We start from the raw sequence: 23182 nt of genomic DNA, 5'->3' as shown, positions 1-23182 counted from the left end.
TATAGCGAGCTACAAAAAATTATCTGACACAGATTGAGTTTGACACCTTTAGTTTAGATTGTTATTAACTAGCTTACTACTTGTTAGCCTTGATACTCACAAAAAAAAATCCAGTTGGGATTGGTCGTCACATTCTCTTTGGGGCTTTGGGGTTGGTTGTCATGTGTAATCAAAATTCATTGATATCACAAATACACAAATACAGTAGCTGGCCCAAACTGGTCTTTCCTGTTCATGTTACTTGCTCATTTTGGATTAAGACCCAATACATAGGCTGTTTGCAGCTTGCTAAAAGTAAAATTTTGCAAACCAAAAAAATATAATATTTCTCAGTCAACGTTAGCAGCTAAAGCTATCAAATCGCTATCACTAGCTGACAACACACACAATTATTTTGTGCGTTACATAGAGCATAGTTGATGTCATTACGTGCTAAAAGCTGGAAGACGACGAAATATAATGCTTATAACACTTTGGAAAGTTAGCGCCATCTAAGTAGCAAATAGCCCTATTAAGTTACACATTTGTTTTGTCAATGCAATTAAACTCTCAAATTTTGTTCTGCCCTCTTGCTTTTTTTAAAAGATGTTTCCCATTAAAATAGCATTGTGGCAGCCAATCCCATAGTGTGGTGACAACCATACCCGTGATGAGGTTGAAGTGTCTTTGATAGTGAATTATCTCTTTGTTACAGTCAGTTGAAAAATAAGAGAATACATACAGTATCTCATTATAACACCTTAGACTTGATTTCATGTCGATAAGATGAGACAAGATGTTTTTGATAATGAGCAATTTACCCTGGATTAAAAAATGTGACAACCAACCCCGTTCTGCTCTATTGCAGCATTTTTAGTTGTTACCTGGCACAGCTTTAGCAGTGACGGGTTCAGAAGGCATCGAGGCCATGCCTACACCTGCATCATTGACAGCACGCACCCTGAGGTCATAAGTGCAGCCCTCCTCCAGCCCTGTTACCTAGGAGACCAAATGTTGATGACAAGTGGTGAGTAATGTTTATATATATGCATTTTTGTTAACACACATAATGTACACTTTAAGTTAATAAACTGAACTATTTCCTACTATCATTACATGAAAATAGTGTCAAAACCAACATGTAATTGCCAACTTTGTTCAGCAGATGTCAGTGTCGCACAGGTAGATGTCCCAGCAATAGACTTGACACACATAAAACATTGCACAACACTTTGAAAACAATATTACACACAATTAAAAACTATATATATCAGGGGCTGACAAAAGAAACCCTGATAGGTCATTACAAGCACCAACGTTTAGTTATTAGACTGATTATAAAAGGTAATGTCTGATGAAAATTGTGTAAAATATATAATACAATAACAATAATAATGCAACAAATATCTCATAAATGGATAAGTATTGCTACCTCAATACATCAAAAGGTATTCTCACCTTGAGGAAGCATTGACTGGTGGCTTCATCATTGGCTGCGGTCCATTCATTAGTGCCACGCTTAGCATATTCCACATAATAACCATTGATGGGTCCAGAACCAGTGTAGACTGGCTTTTGCCACTCAAGTACCAACGAATCATCTCTAACCTCGCAAGTAGACAGATCATATGCGGGGCCTGTAGTAAAATGTTCATTATTCTCACAATAGACATGTTTGGAATAGTATAGTTCAGCAACAAACCTGGCTCAGGCATAGTCCATGCTTCGCAAGTGATGTCGGCTGAGGATTTGGACGCTGGTCCCAGGCCAACAAGGTTGGCTGCATAAACCTGGAACTGATAAACTTCTCCTTGTGTCAGGTCCTCCACCTGTAAGTGAGAGCAGTACCACTGTCAATATGGTGCAAAATGCAATTACAGTCATCCCTCGTTTATCTCGGTTAATTGGTACCGGACATGACAACGATAAATTAAATTCCGCAAAGTAGGATCACTATTAATACATTGACTATTTTTATAGTAAGAGCATTAACAACAAAAACATTACTAGAGCCCTCTAAACATGAAATAACACCCAAATAGTCACCTTTTCACTTGTTTTATCCAATATAGTAGTAGCCTTGAGTACGGGTATTTTTGGTACAGGTTCCTAATTTGGTGAAGATTCCGGACTAATGATACTGCTATCGGTATTGTTTGTTCCATCTGACTGACGGAATTATGACACGCAGCTACATTCAGTTCAGCTGCCGCTACTCCACTATAAAATTAGCTTTGAATAATGACAAATACAGAAGCAACACCAAACAAAAGGTGGTAATGCAACGATATTTCCTCCCCAAAAGTTCCTCAAAGTCGCGCACTCTGTCAGTTTGAGTCATGACCGTGTTTTATCAATCTTCCTCTGGCGATCCACTAACGCATTCCATCAGTGTAGTCTTTACAAGAAGATGTCATTACAACTGCAATTCACCTTGCACTGCAAACATTGTTGACTTGTTCAGACTTAAAAAAACAGGTGTTGATGAAATGTTTCCCTGCTACCTCGTGTTAATCCATCCATCCTATAAATGCTAATTAAAATGCATTTTTTCCCTAACATCTTTATTTCCACAAATTTATAGAGTATGATAAGAGCACCGATAAATACCGAAATCAATAAGGAATATCGATAAAAACCTAACGATATACATTCCTAGCCTTGAGTGTGTTCTACTGTATATTATAGAACTCACTAGCAGTGTTTGGGAAAACGACATTATATAATAACATTACTACAGTAACGCCGTCAATTAGTAATAAGTAATCTAATTAAATGATTTGATGTACATTACAACGCCGTGATCGATACGTTGGCTGTAACCCGGCACGCTACTTTTGATGTAGTCAAGACAGCTTTAGAATCCCAGCAAGTTCACTTCAGGAAGTAGCTCTTTACTAGTGCAAGCGGCAGCCACCGCATGCATACACACACACACACACACACACACACACACACACACGCACACACACACACACACACACACACACACACACACACACACACACACACACACACACACGTCACTATAACTTAGGAGTAATAATGAACATTCAACAAATTGACAATCATCAACAGTAATTACCCTATAATACCCTGTTTGTGGAAGAGGATAGACACAGCCATTTAAGTTAAAGCGCTTTAATAACTATCAGTAAAAACATTCCACAGGTGTTGCCATCAACAATCTCCTTCCAGTACGCAGACTACCAAAGCTGAGTTAAAACAGCCAATGAGTGCATCCTCGCTGATGTCACACTTCACTTGGCAACATCCACCACCTTTTAAAGGCACACACTCAAGCACTCTTCTCTCATGAAACATCTATCAACTGCATACACCAGATATATGAAAGTTAAAAAAAGTAACGCGTTAATAAATTTCCCTAGTAATTAATGATATCTATTAAATAATATTTTCATTAGTAATTCAAATACTTTTTTGGGAAAGTAACAAGTAACTTTAATAAATTACTTTTTAAAAATTAATTCTCCGAACACTGCTCACCAGTGGCCCAGAGGATCTTCAAAGCGTCTTGCTATGGCCGTCCCCAGACCACTAAAACAGCGACGACGTGGAAATACCATTAGTCACATCCTGGGTAATTCCTCTAAGTTAGAACTGGGCTTCCGTGTGCTGAAACCACGGGCATGTGTTGTTCTGCAAAAACTTGGTCAACAGTTCCAGCTGCGATCGTTAGCTTTGTTGTTACTTGTTAGTATTCCGTCTTGTTAGCACATAGCTCACATCAAAGCTTTTTCATTGACGTCAAAGATGAAGTACATCTTGAATCAAAAGAAACTTCATCTACACTTTTCCCAGACAGCTATTGTTAGCTGACAGCTAGCAGTCACAGCTAGCCTGAAGTGTGACTTATCCTGTGGCAAAATGTTTTAAAGCTTTTGTCATTCGATGCAATGCGGTGATATTATTTTACAATGTATTGTATATTCTTGCTCGAACAAAAATACAAGACAAAGTGTGTCCCTTATCTAAATACAGATTGGGTACTGTTTTGTCTTAATACAGGATGATTCTGTTTTTCAAGGAACGATTGGTAACCCTTTTGATATCTCTTGCGTGAAAGTCTCACCAATGTGGGGATATGTTATTGATGAGACAGGATTTAAAGATGAAGTCCATCAAAAAGTTGTTCCGCCAAAAGTTGGTTAATTTGAGACTGTCGCAATGAAAATAGTGACTGGATTAGCCACCTGTTGTTGTTAGCATGTTTGACACTTTACCAGGAAAACGAAAGTCCTGCTTAGAAAATAAGACAATTGCTGCAATTTAATACATTTATTACATACATTAAACTTAAAGTATAACTTAATTTAGGCCAAAACATTTAGTACCGTATTTTTCGGACTAAAAGTCGCAGTTTTTTTCATAGTTTGTCCGGGCTCCAGTGCGACTTATATATGTTTTTTTCCTAATTTATTATGCATTTTCGGCAGGTGCGACGTATACTCCGGTGCAATTTATATTCCGAAAAATACGGTATATGCTTAATTTTTTATTTTTTTATGTAGGCAGTGACTGTGAAGCTGCTATATTTGAAGCGTGATGTAGCATGGGACGACTGTATCCTATAAGATGGGAAAGACATTCTCAAGCAAGGGCTTACCATGTTCTACCACATTTACCTTGTAAAGTCTTTCTGCGACTGGTGGGATATTGATCTCCCTCCACAAGCTTGTTCCGCTGGGTCTCTTATCAATATAATATTCCTTAATCGGTGTACCGCCAGAGAGAAGGGGCTTCTTCCAGCTCAGGACCATTGAATGTCCGTCACAGCTGACCACAGAAATCGCATAAGGAGCAGATGGCGCGGCTAAACAGAAGATGAGATAATTTTAAAGTAACAACCCTATTAAATACAATTATTAACTATAATGACAAAAGGAAAAAATACTGACTAAGGGCAGCCTTTACTGTTAGAGGTGCAGACTCTTGGGATTCCTCACTGAGGCCAATCTCATTGATAGCCTGGACACGGAACACGTAGGTTTCCCCTGTTGTCAGACCGCTTACCACAAACCTGCGAAGAGAGACATTAAGTATGCTCTGAATATGCATACGTACTGTGTCCATAGTGTTGGAAACATACTTTGTGCTCTTGTGTGGTTTATGGTTGGCTGAGGTCCAGTCTTTAGACCCCTTCACACACTGGTCGATGTAGTAGCCAATCAGATTGTTGGGTTCTTTTGGAGGAGCCCATTGGATGAGGACAGAGGTGTCTGTTTCTCGGGTTGAAATCACCTGGCCGGGAGCTGAAGGCACACCTGAAGCCAAAGAATGAACAAAAAAACTGAATTTCAACAGTTAAAATGACCGAAAACCAGACAGCTTAAGAAGACTTTTGAGTGACTATATGTGGAGGGGAAATAAGACAGACCTTTAAGTTCTTGTGTTTCAATAGGTTGACTTGGTTCTGATGGCTCGCTGGTCCCATACATATTGGCGGACAAGACTCTGAACTTGTACTGTTTACCCTCTGCCAGGTCAAAGACAGCATAGCGGGGGGATCGAATTGGGACCTGAGTGTTAACACGTTGCCAGGCCTCACTGTCTGCCATGCTCTGTGACACAGAGACACACTTTATGAAAACACAAACCTCTCAGCTGTAGTAAGCACTCTTGAGAACTGTATCTTACATGTGACGGTCATGGCAGCTTAAGTCAAAAGCCATTCCATGTGTCACAATGACAATTTGTAATATTTATTTCAAATTATTGTCAATAAAAGGATACTATACATCTTGAGGTATAACCTCTTATTATATTGATGAATGTAATTCTGTGAACCGAAAGATTTTGAGTCATATTGTTTTTTGTTAATTTGTTATAATTCTAACAAGATTTCCATTATGTTCATCCCTCATCCAGGTTTCTCAGAGAAGAGACATGCTCCTACCAACAGAGTTTTAGTTAACATACACAAGGTATATTTTTGTAAGTTAAGTTGGGTGCAGTCAATACATCAAAACACCCAAAATGAACGTCATTTATAACTTTTGAGAGGAGCAATTGCATCAATTAAATGGCATGTCTTTATTGCACAAGTGAACAAGCTTGTGGTGTGTGTTGACAATGCGGATAATTTTAAGTCTTCTATACACGAAAGGGGGATTGCCTCACCTTTTCTATGTAATACCACATGGGGGCCTTGTTGGAATATGAAGGGGCTTTCCAGCTCAGAACAATGTACGTCCTGTCAGTTTCTGACGCATAAATTCCGGATGGAGAACACGGAGGTTTTCCGTCAGCTGTACACAAACAGATATAGAATATACTGTAATTACACAAAAATACATTTAAAATAGTTACGCTTCGAATCTGCAGACCGATATTGTACAAGAAAGCAATAAAGGCAATAAAGGCAATAAAACACACCTTCAACATCATCGTGGTAAGACACAACATTCAGCCTTCCTCCGAATTTTCTGGCTGCGGAGAAGACATGACAGATTGTAATAAATTATCATTTCTTCATATGGAAAAAAAGCTGTTATTCTTTGTATCTTACTATTAAAAAAATTGTATAATTAATTAAATTCCTGACTTGTCATTAAAAGTATAAATGATTGACGTCACACGTGCAACCCACTATGCAGCCTTTCAAACTCGGTCGGGTCCAATGCAGCGATGGGCTCAGACATGCGGGATGGTTTGCTGACTCCGCGGGAGTTGACGGCTCTGACCCTGAAGTAGTAGGAGTGTCCCTCAAACAGGCCGGACACGGGGTATTTACAGATCTTAATGGGTTGATCGTTGCACTGAGTCCAGTTTTCTGTTCCAACCTCGCATCTGCAAAGGTAAGTGAGAAAAAGGCATTAATAATATTAATATAAGGGAATGACATACTGTAGATGAGATACTGTAGTGAGGTACAATATTTATATTAAGTACATTGAAAAGAGAAAGGAAAATGGTTGAGTTTTTACCATTAATAATTAAAGACAATTAGGTCTAATGGATCAATTTATTTGTTTTATGGTACTTATTTGTAACTCTTACTTGTCCACAAAGTATCCCAATATTGGACCCTCTGTAGTGGTATTTGGGGGCTTCCATGACACAATGACGTAGTCCCTGTTGGCATCGTGGATCTTCATGTCCATTGGTGCACCAGGCGCACCAACGACTGGGGGAGGACCGTCTATACAGGACGTGACAAGGTAACACTGCTTTGGTTGTTGTACGTAGGTAAACCATATCTAATCAATAAAGTGCACTGAAAAATGTATTGTAATTCAGCACTCTCAAGTTCTTCAACAACATACTGTACTTCTCCATGCATGTCTTTATGGAAACTAAGGGCCTGATCGACTAAGATCCCAAAGAAGTGCTAAAAACCATGTGCAAACTTTAAAATTGCTAGTGGCCATGGTGTGTTGGTGATCTACTAAGATTGCATGTACAACTGATAACAAGTACAAAAGTGGTGCAGACCCCCCTATTTAAATGAGAATGTTGCGTGTGCTGTCATCATGGAAACACTAATTTCCCCCCACACTTATTGCTTCAAATGTTCCAAGTGTGCTGTTTTGTTATGTTGTTCAACATGAAGCACACAAATATAATCTGGGTCACCTTTTCTGGACTATATTGAAATGCAGAATCTATTTCAGCACGTTAAAGATGCAGTCTGGTAGGTGCCGCAGTGTTGTGACGATTATGCATCTGGATCACTCCAGACGTACCAGCTCAAAAGAAAATGCATATGGCAAAAAGTTGTTTATACTACATGGAAAACCTAACACAATTAAAAATGAATTCCAATGGACACAAAATGTAATCAATTAAATTGTCATTTTAATCGGCTGCTTAAGTCACCCAGCAGCTATGAAATTATACAATGCCATTGCTGAATAAACGATATGTCTAATATTTTTATTAGTGACGGTTGTTGACAGGCACACAGACAGAGGATTTTCTCTCCATCGTCCGGTGTCCCTTCCCCTCTTAACTTTCTTGTAGCCTCGTTTTGCAATTGATCAAGTGATCTCTCCACAAAATTGACGAGATCTCGGGGAAACATGCCTGTCCCGACAGAACGGTTATTGCTGGACACACGATGGACTCTTGGAATAAGCAGAGTGACACGTGCCTGGCGACCCTTGCAGTCGAGGACGTTGAAGATATGTACCTATTCGGAATCATTATATCAGGACAGCGCCCCAAGTGGCTGGCAGCCACTCCGGAAAACGGAGCAGCGCCCCAAATGGCTGGCAGCTTTTGGCCAGATGCCCACCCCTCTGCCCTCGTTGCAAGTCTCAAGTTTAGTTTGGGACTTGCTTTTTTGTCCCCCTTGTCCCCTCCTGCCGCCCATATAGCAACTCAATCAGTGTTCTCTTTTTGTCCACTCTGTAACTGTATATCTGTTCTTAGCAATATTTGTACTGAAAATGTAATTTTGTAGTACTTTTCAAGTGCAATGGCAATAAAGTTCCATCGATCCATCCGTCCATCTCTGCAGCGCGATCCACTCCTTTCACACAGCCATTCGTACGCAACTCTGCCAGTGTGCACGTAACTTTAAAGTTTGGAATGTTGCCAATAGTTTACAATCCTTATGAGAAATAAGAAGACAAAAGTTTTTGGGGGTTTTTTTGCATTCTGAATTTTTAATAATTGTTCTAGGTGGCTAACAACGCAGCTAATGGGAGCAATCCATTCTGCCTCTAAATGAATTTAAAAATGCACCAATGCAACAATACTTAATTTATGTTCCGTAACCTGTATGGTAACCAAGCTGTAGCAACATTGTTATTGTAAAAGCGAACACTGAGTAACTCTATTTCTAGCGTACTAACACATCTCCTAGCAAAGGCACGCTACAGTATTAGCCATAAGCTAGCTACGGCAAGAGGTAAGCTAATTACTGTGTCAGCAGCTGAAGGGATTTTGAGTTTGTAATGCACAACACAATGCGATAGGACACCAATCTGTACTGACGGAAAAACATGAACAATCATATCACAGTATCTGTAAAGTATTAGCCCACATTGAATGGTTTATTTGTACACAGCTAGCTCAACAGTGTATATACTGTAGTTGTAAGAACAAGCATGAAGTGCTGCATGATCAATAATATAGTGACTCACTCGATGGACAGTAGTTTGTGTCTGATCCAGCTGGCCAGGGAGGTTTTGTTTTGGTTTATTTTGTTTAAGCACACCACTTCTGTCATAGCTCGGCTCCAAACGCCACATTTACCGCCAAGTCATGCCAACCTCATATTCTCGGCTTCCGTCTGCTCTAAAGTTTTACTCCCTCTTAGTGCTAGCTTCTATAGCCAGCAGTTCATCCTCTGCATATTCAAAGTCGAAAAGATATGGTTGTGAATTTTCATTTGTCCAAAAATAGCCATCTTTGTTGTCTATTACCAAGTCTGTCAGGATTAGAAAACCCACAAGTGTTTGTTTCCGTTAGTAGAATCCCACATTTGTTGCCAGAAGTCAGAAGTACGTTGCTATAGGAATATAAATAAATGTGCTGTGGATATAAATACCGGTAATACATCAAATTAACAAAATATGGTAAATATTGAACAAATAAAATATTGTTCTGAACGTATCTGTTATTACATTTTACTGTATATACAGTATATACTCTCATTGTGCATATAAAACGTTGATGGGCGGTTTTGAAGTTGTTTTTAGACAGCTTTGAAGGTGACAATGGTGAATCCAATTACCAGCATCCTGCAAGAATTTATTATCAAAAAGCCATGTGTGTTCTTGTCTCTCATAATGATTGTGAACGATAGGCAACATTTGTCAAAAAGTGCAGTTCCCCTTTTAACGTGCTAAATAAACAAAAAAACAGCAGCCGCAAAACCATTTTAGGTTTTATATATCAGATTGCAAGCTCTGCATTTTTATATCTGCATCTCCTCATCCCCAGTGTTGTAGGCATTCTAATAATCAGAATGTATTCTGCATATACAAAATAGAGAGCGCAATCCTCTTCGAATGAGCTTTGTGGATCATTTTTGCGTGCGCTATCAAGTTTGCACGTGTTTTAATATGCAGACATTTAGTAGATCAGGTCCTGAATGTCTTGCTAAGATTTGCATTTAGGATTAGTCCACCATTCCTCACCTGCAACAGAGACGAATGCGCTGTGTTCTGCAGTGCCTCCTTTTGTGACCATGCGTAGTGTGTATAAGCCCTCGTCATCTTTGTAGAGGATAGGAAGACTCAAGGTGCTGACTCCTCTACCTGTTTCAATCTTCACCCATTTAGAATCAAACAAACGAGTGTCTGGACGGGGAGAAAGAACGATGCAATCACACTGCATTGCTCTACAAAGACAATATTTCATTATTATACTAAAAAAGTAATGAAACACCATCAATGGTAGCCTATTACCATCTCTGTACCACTGTGCCTCAGGTTGCAGGTTGGCCAGGTTGGGTTCCAGGTTCATTGTTGCAGTCAGAGTGGCGGACTCTCCCTCAGAGGCAAACACAGGGCCAAACTTCTCCTCAAAGGTAATGTTGATTTTAGTGTAATGGATTTGAGGAATCATGGACGCTGTAAAAGTCAGGTAAATAAAAAAAATGGTTATCAAAAAGACAATTCAACTTGTGACCACTGACCAGTATTTGAAATTCGGTTGTACCATTGTAAGGTACCCATCCATATGGACAAAACTCCTCATGTTTGTATCCTATAAGAATGAAAACAAATACAAATAAATAACAGAATTGACTTATTTCAGCCAAGTCTTGTAAAACAAGTAATGTGAACTTACTCTTCACAATAACGGAGGCCTGACTGGAGGCTTGTCCATGCATATTACCAGCCACAACTGTGTACTGAGCTGTATCATCAGTAGTACATCTGCAAAAAGAAAACAAGTAAAACCCATCCATCCATCCATTTTCTACCGCTTGTCCCTTTCGGGGTCGCGGGGGGGGTGCTGGAGCCTATCTCAGCTGCATTCGGGCGGAAGGCGGTGTACACCCTGGACAAGTCGCCACCTCATCGCACGGCCAACACAGATAGAGAGACAACATTCACACTCACATTCACACACTTGGGCCAATTTAATGTTGCCAGTCAACCTATCCCAAGGTGCATGTCTTTGGAGGCAGAAGGAAGCCGGGGTAACCGGAGGGAACCCACGCAGTCACAGGCAGAACATGCAAACTCCACACAGAAAGATCCTGAGCCCGGGATTGAATTCAGGACTACTCAGTAGTAGTATTGTGAGGCAAATGCACTAACCCCTGTGCCAGCAAACCAACACTCAAATGGCAAAAGAGAACATGACATGCCACTCTCAGTATATTTTTGCAAACAAACCCATATAAATCAGAGAATCAAAATGGGTATACCAAAGTGATACGTAAGGGACAGTGGCTTGTGCAGCCCTTTGAGACACTTGTGATTTAGGGCTATATAAATAAACATTGATTGATTGATTGATTGATATATTCTTCTTTTTCCGCTATCTTGTATCAAACACCAGCATCAGAACTCTAACAAGTGTCTTAAACGCTTGAATAAACACGTGGGGCAGAGTCCTTAGGTATAGTTATTTTTGCCATTCTCCTATAGATTATGGTTGAAACGTTCAGTATGCCCAACAAAATCATGTAATTCCCACATGTTTTAAAAGTGTCTAATTTTCTGTGGGTTATAGTATAAACATAGTTGGTCGATAAGATGATTGGATGCAAGGAGAGAGAAAGAGACAGAGAGAGAGAGAAATATGGCTGAAGGAATTTGGAATGTTGGGGTATCACATTACACTGAGGTCAGCATTTGAACAGCTGTGCTTCCCAAGAGATGAGGGCGAAGATACACGTCACTTACTTTGCAGTCCTGATGTAATCATCAAAAAGTCATCAAAAAGTCAATCAATAAAAGATTTAAATTAAATCCAAAAATACTGATGTTAATTTAGGTATATAAGTAAGTAAGTAGTGAGCCACCTACACAGTAAAGCTACAGCAGCCTTACTGACATCCCATTCACCCAAACAAAGGTGTTTGATGGGGTTCAGGTCAGGGCTCTCAAGTTTTTTTTTACACCAAACGAATCCAAGTATGCCTTTATGGACCCTGCTTTGTGCACTGGGTGCAGAATAGGGTCCGCATTGAAATGAATGGGTTGTACAAATTGGGGATGAATTGACGCCAATAGTTTTCAGTGATCCTAACAATTTCATTACACTTTCTGTGTTTAGTGCACCTTTGAATCTCCAGGGAGTGGACACCACCTTTTGCTTGAACCAGATACTTCCCAGAAGACATGTCCAGGATCACATCGTCTTTATACCTGAATTACAGTAAGAAGTAGAGTACAATGGCACGCTACAACTGAGGCAAGATGTTATCATAGCATTATGATGTAACTGTTTTTAGTTACTCACCATTTCACAATAGGCAGAGGGTAGCCTTCCACAGTGCAAAAGAGATTGATTGGAGTGTTTTCAAACACGGTGTGAGACCTGAGTCTGACCAGGAAAGTTGGTCCTCTGATCGTTGGCTCCTCTCGCACGTATTTGCGCGGCATTTTCATATTTAACTAGATGGGAAATCAAACATAAGTAAGGTTAACACAATTCTTAGTTGGTGGAATTTTTTATTTTATTTATTTCTTCAAATCAGTTAAAAGTTGGAATCGATTCTTACCACTTCCTGGATGTGGGCTCGTGTTTTATATTCATATCTGTCCAACACCTCCTCAGAACTAAACAGTAGATAGAACATTAGTCAGTTCAAAAACAGATTTATCACTTGCCGCGCAATACTTGATGACTTCCCATTGCTGCACGATCTTTCTTTAATTTCTAAGGTATTTTATTTCAGGGACTAAAATCAATATAAGTTAAAATATTGTTGAATAAAAAGATTCTAAAGTCAACTGATGCTCATAAAGATATTTTTTTTTAAATACAATTATCTTGAATCAATGCTGTTTTGCTTGTTCTGAATGAAGCACTGAGGGCATTCAAAATCGATTTTAAAGTTCCAAACAATCAGAATTACAAAATTACATTTCCTGTATTAATAATTTAATTTGTATCTGCATCAAATATAATACTTGTCAAATAAAAAGCTTTGAAATATGTTTGTATTATCCTGCTATTGCAAAGGGCAAAATAATTTAGCCTTAGTAAAATATGTAACACTATTTAATTGTTCTTTTACTTTTTACAAAATGTTGCATAGGAGTAGTTTCTTAAAATCTTTAGCTAAACCTTTTTGGGCCATAGGTTGTGGCCATTAACCGAGAAGTTTGTAAGCCTTGACAATCAACCTAGACCCAGAGTTGGCGAGAAAAATACTTAAAACGCTTGTAAGCGGCCCTTTTTTTTACTATCTCATTGGAAAGATATGCACGTCCCATCAGTCGACTTCCCCCTGAAAGCGGACACTTTACAGTAAGTGATTGCTATATTATGTTCGTAATTAGTTTTTCTTGTTTAACACTTAGCTATGGTGTTATATGATGCTTGTGTTTCACTAAAGCTGGATCCTTTTAACACACAGCTTCTAAAACTTGGAGCTCATCCTCGCTATATTCAGGCTAAAAAAATATAGGGATCTGATCATCATTTGTCCCAAAGTCGTCTTTGTTGGCTCCCATGAAGTCTGTCATGATTAGAAGTAGTGTTTGTTGTTGAAAAGAAAAGTAAAAGTTGTGATGCGTCTGTGAAATTAATACGCCGCTGTATGCCTAAAATGACCAAACTATTACTTGGTATCATGAATGTGCGCTTTGTGTATCATTCCAGGTATAACAAAGCGCTATACAAGTACAGACCATTTACCATTGATATAAAAGTTGATGGAGGCTTTTAGATGTTTTTTAGAACAACTCCATCCATCCATCCATTTTCTACCGCTTGTCTCTTTTGGGGTCACGGGGGGTGCTGGAGCCTATCTCAGCTGCATTTGGGCGGAAGGCGGGGTACACCCTGGACAAGTCGCCACCTCATCGCAGGACCAACACAGATAGACAGACAACATTCACACTCAACTCCATTGGCTCAATTTATTTATGAGTTAGAATGCATAAAAAAAAGAAAAACATACAGTAGGGAAGGGACACATATGGCCCCAATGCTGGGTGGATATTGTATGAAAGGATGAGGGGGGGTTAATCATTTGGCAATGCAGTCTGCTGAAAACGATGAAAAGCGGCACTCCACATAGCAACTGACGCTGTGGTTTAAAGTTGTAATTGCCACAAAACACATTTTAAGATATTCAACACTCTACTGTCATCTGGTGGATAAAGTGGATAGTGCAACCCCAATTTGTTGCCTTTCATGTGTCGGGTAAACCGTGACTAATGGGACCATATGAATCCCCTTCTCACTATATGTGTGCCTGTCTCACATATGGATTGTGAATTTTAGGCACAAAAGTGCAGTTCCCCTTTAAAATGAAGTGACCCCATCTTTCAACTCTTGCTAAAACCCCAAAATAGGAGAAAAAGGAATGTGAACATGGCCAATACTAAGGATGTAGGACCCTTTCAAAGACGCTTCCCAGGATGAACATGACCTTGTGCAATAATATATCAACAGCTTAACTCCAACCCCCTCTACAAGGTGGGAAAACTGTTAATTGTGATTGCACTTTGCTTTAAATTGTACATCATGCTCTAGCATTATGTGCACAAAGAGAATGCATCAATTAGTCCGACTAATTTAGAACAAAAAAAACCCAGCTAATTGGGAGAAATAGTTCAATGCAATTTATAATAAACGACTATATGTTGTTACATGACTGACTGAGGTGGGCTAAACATACATTTTGTTTACTTGCTGACTTTTTCTTTGCTGAATGCTGTCACTGAGTCTTAAATAACAATGACAGGGAGCTAAACTCCAGAGTGTTTCCAACAGAGACAAAAACGGGAAACTGTGTTTGTCTTATGAGGTGTCTAGACTGTTGTTATGCCCTTCAGCAGAAGTATTGTTGCTGCCGATGCCACTACTTAAATATAGAAGAGAGCGCCGCAGTCTTGGGAATTGGGATGATCCTGAAAGCTGGCTGTCTGTGATGGCAATCAAAGATGTTGCCATGGAGAATTAGCAATAGTGATGACACATAGGAAGCCAGTAATGTTGCACATCAACATAGGAGCCAAGACACTGAGTCTGAGTTAATGTAAAAAAAAAAATACAGTGAATGACAGGCTGGGAAAATGGCTAAGCATCGCCAGTAGTGTGCATGGATAGCTTCTAATTGACAAAACAAAAGCACCTCGTGTCATCGTATATAAACTCTGTTGTGGTTTTTGTTTGCCAACAAGTAAGCAGATGTTTCTGAAAACTTTTTGTGGTGGTGGGAAACCAATTACATTTTTGTGCACATGCAGCTCTCCAGGGTGACCACGATAAACAGAATCCACAAATCTAATACCGGTAATTAAATCTGTTGATTTTAATTGTTCTTATTTTCTTGTACAGGGTATACGAGTTAACCTTGCGCATAAAATATTGGAAGCATAGTCTTCCCCAACATGTCTTGGTCAACCAAGGAAAATACATTTTATTTCTCCAACTAATCATACACTTTGCAGGGTTATTCGACTAGCAGCCAAGGGGCCAAAACCGGCACAAGAATGACACCAGACCAGGCCTTGTTCAAAACTTGGGAGACGCACATGTTAGCAGCAAACTCTTAAAAAGTGCTCTTGTTATAGAGCAGTGGTTCTTAACCTTGTTGGAGGTACCGAACCCCACCAGTTTCATATGTGCATTCACCGAACCCTTCTTTAGTGAAAATTTAAATGTTTTTTTTTTCAAATTCAAGAAAAAGTAATATGTTTTTTTACTGGTGCACAAAATGAACCGTGCATGAACATCACCTTGTTCAAAGAACAAAACCAACACAGTGCATGAACTCACAAAAAATTACACACCTTACACACATTACCATGAATTGATTAAAGTGGACCCCGACTTAAACAAGTTGAAAAACTTATTCGGGTGTTACCATTTAGTGGTCAATTGTACAGAATATGTACTGTACTGTGTAAACTGCACTGTTTCATATAATGTATTCTCTTCCTTTGCAATCTACTAGTAAAAGTTTAAATCAATTAATCAAAAAACCTGCAAATCAGATGGAAAATTAGAGGGAACATTGTTTGGGGGTATCCATAATACGCCGATAGGAAGAAGTTTTTATTTACACGATAAGTCGGATGTGTCTTTACATCCGTGGCGGAGGCTCCGCCGAACCCCTGAGGCCGACTCACCGAACCCCTAGGGTTCGATCGAACCCAGGTTAAGAACCACTGTTGTAGAGGAACTTGGACTATAGTAAACAAATTGGTAGATCCTTGCATTGACATTTTAATCTTGCTACCAAACATAAAACACTGGAGTCCAAACTTGTGATTTACATAACTGAGGCGTTTCTCGAGGCACCCCTTTAAGTCCTCTCCTTTTTGGCAGTTATTTTTTTTCTCACAATGTGATTTATGTAACTAAGGTATTGCTGTAGCTTGTTTACTTCAGATGCAGCCAATAGTCATTTCTTCAACTTCTTTAGTTATACTAGTAGTGTTCCTCGTGGTTCCAATTTAGGTACTCTCTCTTTCATCATTTGAGCAATACAACTGGTGGCCCCTGAGTTCGGTTCAAAAAACTTGTGAGAAACTCAGATTTTGGCAGTAGATTCTTAAAAACACTACAGTGCTGTCATAGAGATGATCTTTGACTAGCTTTTTGCAGAAGGTCTTTTAATGCAGGAGAGCGCTCCTGTAAGTCTGACAAATTAAATAGACCTACATAAAACGTCTACAAGTTCTCTGGAATATACAAAATAAAAAAAATAGTGAAGGGAAAAGTCTAGCCCTCCTTGGTTCTTATAGCTTTCTATAAATGTGGCCCCCAAAACAATTTAGTTGAATATCCCTGATGCAGTGCAAGCTAATTTTCTCATGTGGAATTGTTGACTTGGTTCAGAAGTTCAGATAGTATGGGACTCTGCAAAATTTAAATTCTAAAACCCTAAAGAACAATGTTTTAGAGTAATCAATACGTTTGCACGAGGTATTCAAGTTTGCCTCGAACACAGCATATTTAGGGCATATTTATGAAAAAACATTACTTTTATACAAAGCCAACAAGATAACTGAAATGTGGAGGAATAATCATACACAGACTGGAGTTAAAGGTCAGTAAATGTGTTCTTCATTGTAGGGTTTAACAACATTTTTAGGGTTTAATAACATTTTTATGGGCTGTGTTTTTTGGGTCATCCTGTAGTATTTATTTGGCTAACAGTGCAATATGATTCTTTCCCCATCAATGTTCCTTAATGTGCCAATAAATAGTGACGGTATACTGTAGATGTGTGTCAGTGAATATGTAAAATGTGGTACTTTCTGCCTTGAAAGTGGTCTTTGACATTTTGGTGTTGTCTACTGTATGTGTCAATAACAGTTGTTATTCATATTGTTTGAAAGTAGAAGGTACAGTAGAAAGATAATTCAATACATATGCAGTGTGTCATTTTCCTGTTAACCAGTAAGGACAGATCATAACTTTCACATGAACTTGAAGGAAATGAATTAGACATAAGAACACTAGCTCTATGTGAGGCATATATCAATGTTAGTACTGCCATGCTGTGTATTTGCAAGAACTTTAAAAAGAAATCAAAAAATTGACAAAAAATATTATTTTTTTAAGAGGTAAGTGAAGACCACAGCATATCACCAACAAGAGAAAAAAAACAGCAGTTGCAGGCAGAGAATTGATGTGGCAGAAAATGTCACCCACATTTATTCTGTGAAACTACATGACTGTAGATGGACAGCCGTGAGCTCAGTCAGCTCAGAACCACACTTGATCTCACTTTTTTCTTAATGCAAGCTGTCAGAATAGACACAACAACCCTTCTCTACAAAAAGCAGGGAGTTTTTTTTAACTGGGTTACGCTCTGGTGTTTTGACTGCTGTCTTAACAGAAGGCAGTATCCTAATGTGGCCTTGTGTCGCTTGTCACGAGCTATAACATCCAATTTAAGACTTTATTTAATCTCAGCTGGGAAAATACTTGGAAACACAGTTAGAATGAGTTAATCTGTTTTTTAGATTGGGCTAAAATTGTCAGGAAATGTGAACTGCCCTTGCAGGGCAGTATGGCTGCATTTTCAGGTTTTCAGTAACAACAGTTTTATAGGTTAACAGTTTACAACCAAGCTGACTATTGTATAAACACAGCTATTAGTAATAACACCAGCATCAACATTAAAATCATCAACACACTATATTAGTATCAGCTCTTATCCAGTACCTGCTGTACTCTTTGACCACATATTGGCTCTGTTTATGGTGGTACTTATGGTTGTAATTTCCTCGTTTGATCCACCCCGACATGGTGACACTGCAGATACTGACCTGTTGGACCAGCAACACACACATACATGATTACAACAGACAACGGACCATTACCTGCGATAAGCCATACCACATCTAAACATTACAATGGGGAATTGTGGAAGAGAAGAGACTATACCGTGTAGGTGTACCTAAAAAAGTGGCCATTGTTGAGTTGCGACTGTCAACAACATGGAATTTGCCTCACACATATAGACACATGGAGACATGACGTTCCCGTTGACACCCTTTGCTATGACAAGGTGACACTAGATGCACGTGTTCACACAAATAAACAAAGACAGGGGTGCAGTTTTCTATTTATATATTTGTGCGTGTTTCTGTTTTTCAAAACTAAATTCAGTACTAGAAGTTGCAGTGCTATGACACTCACTTAAAGGGGAACTGCATTATTTATTTATTTTGCCCATCATCCACATTCCTTTCGTGAGATAACAACACTTCTTTACCTTTTCTGTGCATACTCAATAGTGAAAAACTATATACAACGCAGGTATTAGAAATATGATCTATTCCGCCTATAAAGCCCTCTAAAACCATCCAGAAACCTCCAAAACAGTTTGATATATATGCTGTTAGTATACATGTAATGTAGTAACAAGGACATTCATGATAACATGTAACATTTACTGTATTTTGGTCATTTTAAACATTACCAAAACTTCTTTCCTGGGCATATTAATTTTACAAAGTACTTTCACAAACACTGTTGGTATGCAATAAAAGTTTCAAATAAGAACATAAAACAGTGACTTAATGTCTGTTCTCACTGGAATGCCCGACTGGTGGGATGGTTGTATCTTTCAGCTCTTGTGCTCGCTTCAAGGTGGTAAATTCCGACTAATACTCACTTCTCAGATAAATGAAATGAATCCTAGCGATGTTGCTGTGGTCTTGATATACGTTCCATTTGTTGAGAGCCATTATTGTGTGGATTAACTAACTTCCCAGCTTGGCGCCACAAACTTCTACTATACAATTGAGATGCATGTTTTATTATTTTGCATTAACTTTTACAAAGGCAATGCAAAAGCAGCTCAAGATCCTTCTTCTTATTTTAAGGCGGGTCGCAGCCAATGTTCTTAGCAGCTCAGGCTAGCTAGTAGCTGGATACTCGCTAGTGGTCGGAGGAGCAGTGTGAGGAAGGCGATGTGTCACAACGCCAGAAAAGTAGTTCCTTGCTGTTAGCTCCTACAATAACAACGTCACTATAGCTTGGTTAATATGCAGGTGGCGACATGTAAATGGAACATTTTTTTTTGGAGAGCTTCATGCAGAGTATAATAATCCCATTCTCTGCATTGTTAGCTAACTCGTACTAGCAGTTGTTTTTTTTCACTATTTAGGATGTGTTTTCTTGTCTCACATAGGGATTGCAGATGATGGGCAGAAAATAAAAAAGTGCAGTTCCCCTTTAACAATTATGGACTTTGGATGTCGATATGTTGCCTTAATCAAAAGATAGTTGAAAAACATGGGCTATTTGAAAATACATAATCAACACTAGTGAACATCTAAGAAGCATTACAAACCAAAATCCACACAGTGTCTGTAAACAACCCTGTCTCTGAAACAGATGATCCTATTCCCACACCTCTGAAGCATTCACCCGGGCTTGCAGACCCAATACGTGTTTAAGTAAGCGTCGAGCACCCCAAAACTGTCAATCAGATAAACAGCACCATAACCTCAAAATCTTAGCTATACAATACCCTCCAATAGTTCAATTTTGCTCTGAAAATTGAAAAAAATAAAACTGAACGCTTCACCTGCTCATCACAAATAAAATATAGAACACAAACAGATAAACTACTGGTACTTTCATAAAAATAAACTGAACCGTAGATTATGTTCTCGCCCTGTCAGTAATTCAACTGAGTAAGGCCAACACTGTAAGAGTACAAACGTCAGAAGACACCTGAGCCGTTCAGCTGTAACAGTAGACCTCAGTAAACCAGCTATAACTGTACAAACCTGTAAAATTCCTACCCTGTATAAAACATTACGTATGCAATTAAGACAGTGACATGAAGTTTAAATGGCATTTCATTATCTTTAACTTTGCTATTGAATGTCTCCTCCCAGACACACATCCACAAATCATACATTGCTCTTATTTTATTATCCAGCAAACACTCATGTGTACATTTATTTCAACACACATTGATCTAATCCAAATACGTGGAAAACTTGTGAGAAAAAGGATTATTATCAAAGTTTTGACAAAGCTTTCGCTCACCCCTTGAGATTTCCTTTGCAGCGACTTCGGTTGTCAGCTCAAATCCACAGGGGGAGTCAGCCTAAACCAAGTAGCAGGCCAACAAAACCACCAATGTCTCCAACGGACCCCCACCTGCCGCTCCCTGAGGCCTTAAAAGGAGACAGAGGTGCCTATATATAACTAAGATCCTTCAAGACTCAAGGCTGCTATAACCAGTCAAATACTGTATTTGATCAACACAGTTTGACCAATACCAAAGGTTTCCAATCTTTGCTGCTTCGATAATATATGTTTTTGGTAGAAAGGCTACAAAAACGATTGCACAGTACATATTTAAAAACCTTTACAAAACTTTAAATAAAGTTTTGCATTACTATTAAATAATAATAACATTTCCATCTCTTTCTCTTTACATTGTGCCTTTTTGCTGTATTTTTCCTATTGTAGCTGTTTTTTGTATATTTTATTACGACAATGCGCCGTTAATCAATATAAATGAGCTACGTGATGCAAATGCCTCTCAGGCTGCTATTAGGACACCCCTGCCCGGGGGAGGCTATTAGATCACGTCCTAATTCATGGCATGTTATTTAAACACACGATGATAAGGATGAATGAAAGCTGGCATTGTGACAGGAAGTGGTTAGAGTGTCCGCCCTGAGATAGGTAGGTTGTGAGTTCAAACCCCGGCCGAGTCATACCAAAGACTATAAAAATGGGACCCATTACCTCCCTGCTTGGCACTAAGCATCAAGGGTTGGAATTGGGGGTTAAATCACCAAAAATGATTACCGGGCTCGGCCACCGCTGCTGTCCACTGCTCCCCTCACCTCCCAGGGGGTGATCAAGGGTGATGGGTCAAATGCAGAGAATAATTTTGCCACACCTAGTGTGTGTGTGACAATCATTGGTACTTTAACTTTAACGTTAACTTTAAAAACTAAAATGAAATTAAATTTAAATTATGTGTGTGTATATATGTATATATATATATATATATATATATATATACAAACCCCGTTTCCATATGAGTTGGGAAATTGTGTTAGATGTAAATATAAACGGAATACAATGATTTGCAAATCATTTTCAACCCATATTCAGTTGAATATGCTACAAAGACAACATATTTGATGTTCAAACTGATAAACATTTTTTTTTTTGCAAATAATCATTAACTTTAGAATTTGATGCCAGCAACACGTGACAAAGAAGTTGGGAAAGGTGGCAATACATACTGATAAAGTTGAGGAATGCTCATCGAACACTTATTTGGAACATCCCACAGGTGTGCAGGCTAATTGGGAACAGGTGGGTGCTATGATTGGGTATAAAAACAGCTTCCCAAAAAATGCTTAGTCTTTCACAAGAAAGGATGGGGCGAGGTACACCCCTTTGTCCACAACTGCGTAAGCAAATAGTCAAACAGTTTAAGAACAACTTTTCTCAAAGTGCAATTGCTGTGGTCTGACGAGTCCACATTTTAAATAGTTTTTGGAAATATTCGACATCGTGTCATCCGGACCAAAGGGGAAGCGAACCATCCAGACTGTTATCGACGCAAAGTTCAAAAGCCAGCATCTGTGATGGTATGGGGGTGCATTAGTGCCCAAGGCATGGGTAACTTGCACATCTGTGAAGGCACCATTAATGCTGAAAGGTACATACAGGTTACGGAACAACATATGCTGCCATCTAAGCGCCGTCTTTTTCATGGACACCCCTGCTTATTTCAGCAAGACAATGCCAAGCCACATTCAGAACGTGTTACAACAGCGTGGCTTCGTAAAAAAAGAGTGTGGGTACTTTCCTGGCCCGCCTGCAGTCCAGACCTGTCTCCCATCGAAAATGTGTGGCGCATTATGAAGCGTAAAATACGACAGCGGAGACCTCGGACTGTTGAACGACTGAAGCTCTACATAAAACAAGAATTTGGAAAGAATTCCACTTTCAAAGCTTCAACAATTAGTTTCCTCAGTTCCCAATCGTTTATTGAGTATTGTTAAAAGAAAAGGTGATGTAACACAGTGGTGAACATGCCCTTTCCCAACTACGTTGGCACGTGTTGCAGCCATGAATTTCTAAAGTTAATTATTATTTGCAAAAAAAAAAAAAAGTTTATGAGTTTGAACATTAAATATCTTGTCTTTGTAGTGCATTCAATTGAATATGGGTTGAAAAGGATTTGCAAATCATTGTATTCCATTTATATTTACATCTAACACAATTTCCCAACTCATATGGAAACGGGGTTTGTATATATATAAATATATATATATATTTGTATATATATATTTGTATATATATATATATATATATGCACTGCAAAGAAGAGCTGACAAAATATGAGATATAAAGACTAGATTTTAGGGGGAAAAAAATACTAAAAACTTGTGAAATTATCTGTCCATGCAGCTAGTTTTTTTTTTTTTAGTCAAACATCCTAAATTCAGATTTGTAAATGTATAAATTAGCAGGACTTTTAAGATAAAAATAAGTATTTTTTCTTCTGAAAACAAGCATTATTCAATTTGCAATTCTTAAATTAAGCATTCTCTGGATATTGCAAACTACATCCATTTTCGACTGCTTG

General features: G+C 38.7%; 1 protein-coding gene across 1 annotated transcript in view; it reads right to left on the bottom strand.

Annotated features, from left to right (window-relative positions):
• myom2b (myomesin 2b) overlaps positions 1–20653 on the bottom strand; it is a 45741-nt gene extending 25088 nt beyond the window's left edge. The window contains exons 1-20 of the mRNA XM_061963532.1: positions 20608–20653; positions 18265–18368; positions 12632–12689; positions 12370–12524; positions 12189–12275; positions 10744–10832; positions 10612–10659; positions 10359–10523; positions 10089–10250; positions 7000–7141; positions 6590–6789; positions 6376–6429; positions 6121–6248; positions 5378–5561; positions 5090–5264; positions 4899–5020; positions 4626–4813; positions 1682–1808; positions 1438–1616; positions 864–978 (exon numbers count right to left, since the gene is read on the bottom strand). Coding sequence (XP_061819516.1) covers positions 864–978; positions 1438–1616; positions 1682–1808; positions 4626–4813; positions 4899–5020; positions 5090–5264; positions 5378–5561; positions 6121–6248; positions 6376–6429; positions 6590–6789; positions 7000–7141; positions 10089–10250; positions 10359–10523; positions 10612–10659; positions 10744–10832; positions 12189–12275; positions 12370–12524; positions 12632–12689; positions 18265–18347 — 2461 coding nt within the window. The 5' untranslated portion in view covers positions 18348–18368; positions 20608–20653. The remainder of the gene's footprint in view (positions 1–863; positions 979–1437; positions 1617–1681; positions 1809–4625; positions 4814–4898; positions 5021–5089; positions 5265–5377; positions 5562–6120; positions 6249–6375; positions 6430–6589; positions 6790–6999; positions 7142–10088; positions 10251–10358; positions 10524–10611; positions 10660–10743; positions 10833–12188; positions 12276–12369; positions 12525–12631; positions 12690–18264; positions 18369–20607) is intronic.
• Positions 20654–23182: the final 2529 nt, after the last annotated feature.

Source organism: Nerophis lumbriciformis, linkage group LG06, assembly GCF_033978685.3.
Source record: "Nerophis lumbriciformis linkage group LG06, RoL_Nlum_v2.1, whole genome shotgun sequence".
Lineage (NCBI taxonomy): Eukaryota > Metazoa > Chordata > Actinopteri > Syngnathiformes > Syngnathidae > Nerophis > Nerophis lumbriciformis.
This window is presented reverse-complemented; position numbering and strand designations above follow the sequence as displayed.